General features: G+C 39.5%; 1 protein-coding gene across 1 annotated transcript; it reads left to right on the plus strand.

Annotated features, from left to right (window-relative positions):
* The first annotated feature begins 997 nt into the window (after positions 1-997).
* Positions 998-6,711, plus strand: LOC143173374 (sucrase-isomaltase, intestinal-like). Its single transcript, XM_076363598.1, has 9 exons — positions 998-1,006; positions 1,439-1,442; positions 1,488-1,669; positions 1,814-1,870; positions 2,481-2,605; positions 3,027-3,115; positions 3,818-3,867; positions 5,681-5,851; positions 6,518-6,711. The coding sequence occupies exons 1-9, from the start codon at positions 998-1,000 to the stop codon at positions 6,578-6,580; spliced, it is 750 nt and encodes a 249-aa protein (XP_076219713.1). The 3' UTR covers positions 6,581-6,711.
* Positions 6,712-6,912: the final 201 nt, after the last annotated feature.

The raw sequence follows: 6,912 nt of genomic DNA on the forward strand, positions 1-6,912 counted from the left end.
GTACTCTAAATTAGAGGAGAGCAAGGAACTTGCAAGGCTCCACCCAGATCTCCTCAGCTATGCTTCGCTATGTCGATTTTGAGGCATGTTTGACAGTTACTGCCACTACATTACACGGTCTTAGGGGCAATAAGATGAAAGAAAAGATGCTGAAGGTGAGGTCCGTTGTAAATATGAGCAGATTCTGTTTTATTCCCCGTCTCTTCCAAACAAAACAATCCCATCTGAATAACAAAAGACTCTTCTCTCTTGTTTAGAGGCAAGATCCTGTTGCCTGGAATTCCACATTTGAAGACATTTCCAGGAAAGTGCTAAATATAAGATACACCCTCTTACCTTATTTGTACACGTTAATGCACGAAGCCAACGCTCACGGCAGCACCGTCGTCCACCCTCTGCTCCACGAGTAAGTGGGGTCCTTCCTTCCCCGTTCATAATGAATTCCTACTGAAGTCCCTGGGGTTTCCGTCGGCCTCCTAGAAAGGTTTTTCCCTGTTACAGCAATTTTTCTCTTAAAACCGGCGAGGGATGGAGAATACGCACACTGAGCATCGGCTCGCTGTGACGCCTCAAGGGCTCCGTTCCCCACGGTGCCGACTTTTTTGTCTTATCTAGAAACATAATTCATATATCGATTTTGAAGCTCATTCTCATCATCCCTAGTGGTATTCAGCAAATACCTTCTGCCTGGTGCTGGATATACGCAGAATCAGAGAGCACGTGCCGCAGAAACAGCTGGGCAAAACCTTTAAGCAGAGAAACAGAAAAGGGGGGAGAAAATAGGGGGTTTGACGCCCGTTTTGAGACGTTTGCAGGGCACGGTGACTTATTTTGGCCAAACAGATATAGCAGGTTTTAAAAAAAAAAAAAAAGGGGGGGGGTTTATAGCAGGTTGGTTTTTTTTTTTTTAAAAAAAAGACATGTTTTTAGAGACGTGAGCCTTCATTGGTACCTGGTCAGAAGGGGCGATACGTGCCAAAGGCTGATCAATGCCTTAATGTTAAAGGTGAAGCCTAATATCTAAAAATGCTTGTCTTCCACTAAACCCCACTGACTTGTCAGCGTGTCATCCTGGCCTCATTTTGAGTAATCTGAGACTTGATCCTGACAAAGCGCTTGTCAAAAAATAAGCAGCGCAAATCAGAAAGTAATTGGGCCACTACTTAATTTTGCTGTTGCTAATAGCAAGCAAAAGTGTGTGGTTTTTTTTTTTTTTTTTAAGTTTTGTGATCTAAATATCCTAAATAAAAATTCTAGTGCGTGCGTAGGTATAGGCCAGCAAACGTGAAGCAACAGCAGACGTGAAAATTAAGTAATAGGTGGCATTGCCCTGAAGATTTTCACTTCAGGATCTTAATACACTCTTGACAAGGACTAAGTGATACATTAGTAAAAAAAAAGGGATTAATTTTTGACCCTTATTATCTATTATGAATAGATAGGTAATAATGTTGCCTGTTACTAGTGGTAGCATGCTCGCGGCTGAGGAAATGGTAGTTTTACTGAGAAAAAAAGGCTTCAACAAGGAAACACTTTGGGAAAGGTTGACCCCGAGGGCTCGGCCGCTCTTTTGTTACTTTGCAGGTTTGTGAGAGACAAAACGACATGGGAAATACACAGGCAATTTCTGTGGGGACCGGCACTGCTCGTCAGCCCCGCGCTGGACCAGGTGAAATAGCAGGAATAGAAGTATCAGAAAAGTTGGGGGAAGAAATGAGAAAATACTAGAAACGGATGAAAATATTGGAAGAGATTTGAACTAAACTGTACTTTCTGGCTTTAATAGACCTAAACCAAAAGTGTGTCGTTCCAGGGTGCTGTAGCGGTGAAGGCTTACCTGCCGAATGCCCGCTGGTATGATTACCACACAGTGAGTAATTTTAAAAACTCTAGTATATTTATTTTTCCTACTATGGAAATGATCAGGAAAATTTCCATAGTATCCACCGTCACAGGTGTACGGCGTGCTGGGGTGGAGTGTGACTCCACCGCCTCTGTTTTACCAACACGTGTCCAGTAGGAGTTTTTAGCGATGTAAAAAATTACATCTTGGCTAATTTGTTTGCTAATCACTTTGTGGTAATGTAATCCTGTTCAACATGACCAGTAAAAAGGTGGAATAACAGCTGTAACTGAAGCGCTTCCATGTTTGCTTTTTTTGAACCCCTTCAAGGATGCATAGAACTTCTTTTCTAGGAATGATGGTGTGGAGGAAGACAAAAGTTTTAAACAATTTTTACGGCCTCAGGCTTTAAAAGTCACTCCGTTTATCAAGTGTTGTGTAATGGGTTTATATATGCAGAATTTCAGATTGTAATCTTGAAAACACGTAGTTCTGCATTAAAGAAGGATTGGCACTGACAACTTTCTTAGTATTTATGTATTCATAAACTTTCATTCTAAAAAAAAGCTTAAAATGGAAAATTCAACAAAGAGACCAAGTTTTATTTGGTGGTGTTTTTTTTTTTAATCATGAATAGGGTGAGTACCTTGGCTTTAGGGGACAATTCAGAAATTTACCATCTCCTTTGGAACATATCAACCTCCATATCCGAGGCGGCTACATCCTCCCTCAGCAAAGCCCTGCTAATACTACATTTTACAGGTATGACTACAATTTAATGTAACATTTTTTTGCTTTTTAGGGGCGATATTTAATTAGTGGCCTGGCAAATAAATCGCGTATTAGTGACACGGCGCCTGCATTTGCCTGGACTCCTTATTTTCAACCTGGGAAAAGCCCAATTTTCTGGTTTAATGTACACTGTGCTCGGAAGCATTTCCCATTTGGTATAAACATGAGCAGTCCTGAGAGAATCAGGAAGTATGGCAGCACGTCAACTTCATGGCAGGTTTTTCTCCTTTTTTGGTTTCCTCCTTTAACGGTAACGCTATGGATCGGGGAAGGCTGGTAACAGAGCTCAGTTAAGTTGTGTACAATGTCCGTAATAGAAGTGATATTGTATTACCTATGTTGAGAAAGATAAAATGCAATTAGCCCAGACAAATATTCTTTTCTTCCATAGCCGAAGAAACCCGTTGGCGCTCACCGTTGCTTTGAATGACAGTCAGCTTGCAGCAGGTCAGCTTTACTGGGATGACGGGGTGCGCATTGGTAAGTACAAAGTTTCTTGTTTCCACGCTAAATTAACTAATTCAGAGTCTACAATGCATAAACGTCGCCTCTCTCTAGCTCAGCGCATCGCTGACACGAACAGTTAATGTTGTATTTCAGGATTAGTCCGTAGTTGTGCAACACGGCGTAGGAAGCAGGAGCACAAACCAGAGAGAAAAAAAATTACAGTAAACCGGTTACACTTAAGTAATTAAACTAAAATTACAGTAAAATGTAAAACAGTAACACCGCTAAAATGTAGAATGCTGGCACAGTAGTAACCTAATGTTGTTATTTAGAGAATATATATTTTGCATGAATTCAGCTGTGCCCTGGGCCTAGGACAAGGTATAGAATAAGGATTTGTTCTCAAACCTGTGGGGAACCTAACCACAGGTGAAGTGGGAAGCTTTAACTAATTTCCTCGATATTAATAAATTCAAATGGTCTTCAGATAAGACGTATCTAGCAGTCTCTTATCCTTTACGCCTGCAGTGTATTATCCTTGTAATAACGCTAAGCTGTCCCCTGAGATCATCGCAAGGAATGCACAAAATTGTGATTTATCTTTTTTTTAACATACCAACACATTGCAGGAAGTCCGCACGAGCTATACTACACGCAGCACAATTCTTCTATTTAACTTAAAAAAAGAAAAGGTGACCAGCAAATACATTTTACTTCATTCTTTCTTTTTAACAGATGCGTATGAAGAGCGTGTATATCTGCTGACCTCATTTACTGCTAATCGGGTATGTCACGGTACCTCGCTGGTTTTGAGTACCCGGGGTGATTATTGTTGTATGTTAACTAAGGTATTTTAATTTGGCATTTTTTTTAATGTTTCGATATCCCCACATGCTACTAACCCTTTGTGATGGACCAGCTCTTAGCCAGCGTTGTGAAAACCGTTGCAGGTCTCTCCCTGTTAATTTAAAAAAAAAAAAAGTAATACAGGCAACATCACACCCCAGATGGAAAAACGAATTTTGGAATAAATGGGGGCAAGTAAATATATATATGAAGGAATTTAGGAGTGTTTTGTGTCCGGGCTGCGCTATAATGCCGTGAATATAGTTAAGTTGTATTGAGAACGAATTTAAGCTGGCTTCAGAGGGTATCTAGTTTAGCTTATCGCTGCGTTTCTTGTATATTCCTGCCGTTATAATTTCTCGTCGTTCTGAAAAACGCCAGTTTTTTTCAAAAAGGATTTGTAGAAAACGAAAGCGCGTATCAACGCAGAAAGGCAATAAGGCCAATATTTTGCCAGCGGTGTGTTCCGCATCATTTTTGCTCATCGTTCCCATGTAAATGAATACATTTCAGCCAAGCAGCCCGTGCGTATTTTACAGCCTTGCAGTTAAGCGTAGATATCCACGTAGGACACGAATGTACTTGGACAGACTAGAAAGAAGTGACTGTACACAAAATCTACCCCATCTGGAATACAGTCACAGTTAGAGCCAGGAAAGTGCTTTCAAATGGTTTAGAAAGGTAGGGGCAGCGATCGCCAAAGATTTTGACTACGCATCCCCAGCAGTAAGAGTTTTTGAGCGCCTCCCCCCAACATACGCATCTTTATTTATAAATTATATACATATCTAGGTATAGAAAACAATTGTGCTACCTACTGTTATGTGCATCACAAAGCATACACAGAGACAGAAATTTAAAAAGGTGGGTAAAGGTGAAATAGATGCTACGATAAAAATATTTTAACTTTTATTTATTAATAGTACAAAACCATTTTCTTCCCACACCCCAGTGGATTTGTTTTGCGCTCCACTGCACTAGAGGATGGTATTTTCCGCTGCCATTATCAAATCTCCACGTTAGGAGCCCGAGGGAAAAGCAGAGAAAATCTAGTTGGGCAAAAATGGTTTAGTTTTCGTTAAGAGCTGTTAATTGTTTAAAGGTTGCAGCAGAACCTTTGAACAGAGGCTGGTGTGGAGTTATTGACTCCGTTTGTGACTCTTTTTTATCGTTGTTCTTAATTTTTATCATTATTCTTCAACACAGAAGCTCGACCGTGGAGCAGTTGCTGTGTAAGAAAGTCAGCGATTAGTGGTGCTTGTTATAATGATTGGCATTTCCAGCGTGTCAGCTTTAAATTTTTTGTTTTAAGCCGTTGAATAGCTGGAATTAAATTAGACGGTGATTATACGGACTATGGGTTTAAAAGAAATGCTTTTTATATGGCAATAAAAAAAAAAAGGTGTGTTGTTTCATTAGTTTTCCAGGTGGCCAAAATGTTGTTGTTTTATCCTCAGTGCTCCGATTTCTCATTTCTTTTGACTTTCTCAAGGAATTGGATGTAAACTGCTAAGGGAGAAAAGGGTTTTTCTGCTATTTGCAGTTGTAAGATTACATAGTAATCGCCCATTGTCCTGCTCTTACAGAAAGCTGGTAAGGAAAAGCGTAATTAAAGCGGTTATTTCTGTTTTTTTTTTTTTTAAATTGAAGAAGAGTGGAAAATTGTAAGCCTCAGGTGGGCTGATAAAAGCATATCCTGAAAAGTAACTGCCCAAGGATAAATCACTAACTTGCTTTTTCCTCTTCCTTCAGAATATTTTAGAGATAAAGGTTTTGCACCGTGGTTATGCCGATCCGAATAATTTGAAGTTTACTCGAATTAAAATTTTGGGGGTGACCTCAACCGTCCAGGAGGTGACGGTATCGCAGAACGGTGAAGCGATCCAATCTCCTCATGTTGCATCTTACAACAGCCAAAACCAGGTAAGTCGATGGTTTACAGGCAAATCCTGTCGTTGCTATTAGTTATGTGATCTTAAATGCTTGGAGGTTCACCTCTTGGCTGTAATATAACTTCTAAAATATACTACTTTATTGCAGTAAAAACACTGACATCTAAAAAGTAAGAACTCAGGGTACTTTTGCAACATTTTTTTTTTTTCCTACAGAATTAATGAAGTCTCGTCACAAGTCATGGTTGCACTTGTTCAGTGACATCCCCCCAAGCTAAAAATCAGTCGATGTTTAATTTAATTTACCACCCTTTCTACAGAACTCAGTGTTCTGTTGAGTCTCATTTATTTCTGCTTTTCAGTGGGAAGGCAAAAGATAATGTATTAATATATTAAAATTTATAATTATTATATGACAGGAATATATAATATAGAAAAATATTATGTAAAATCTATAGTAACAGCATAGCAGAATATAATGTAATACAATGTAATTTAATACAATATAATTACTGTAAAATAAAATAAAATAAATATAATAATATTATCATATAATAGATATAGCCAAAAAGATGAATTAAGATAGTGAAGAGAAGTAATCTGAAATAAGAACCAGCCATCTTCTATGAGCTGCAGAAAACCAAGACATCTTCAGAGCAGAGTTACTCATTGCTGGGTTTTTGTTTGTTTTTCAAAGGTCCTGGAAATCACCCGGCTTGAACTTGAATTAGGCAAAGACTACACATTGAAATGGAGCTAAAATGCCTGCAAAGAACACTGGCCGTAGAGTTGAACTTTCTCATCTTCGCAAGTTGTTTTTCCCTCTGCTTCTGCCTCTTTGACTTCCTAAAATACTTTGCACTATAAACATGTACAGTCAGTTTGTATTAAGTTATTATGTGCAGAAAGGAGTCGTGGTTTGGTGTTGACCCTGGCTAACTACACGCTGTCCTCATAAAACGGAATTTGGTTTTGGGCACAAGTATAAACTGGGAGAGGAGTGGCGGGAGAGCAGACCTGCAGAAAGGGATCTGGGGGTCCTGCTCAACGGGAGGCAGCAGTGTGCCCAGGCAGCCAAGAAAATTGTGTGCA

This window comes from Aptenodytes patagonicus, unplaced genomic scaffold (genome assembly GCF_965638725.1).
Source record: "Aptenodytes patagonicus unplaced genomic scaffold, bAptPat1.pri.cur scaffold_71, whole genome shotgun sequence".
Lineage (NCBI taxonomy): Eukaryota > Metazoa > Chordata > Aves > Sphenisciformes > Spheniscidae > Aptenodytes > Aptenodytes patagonicus.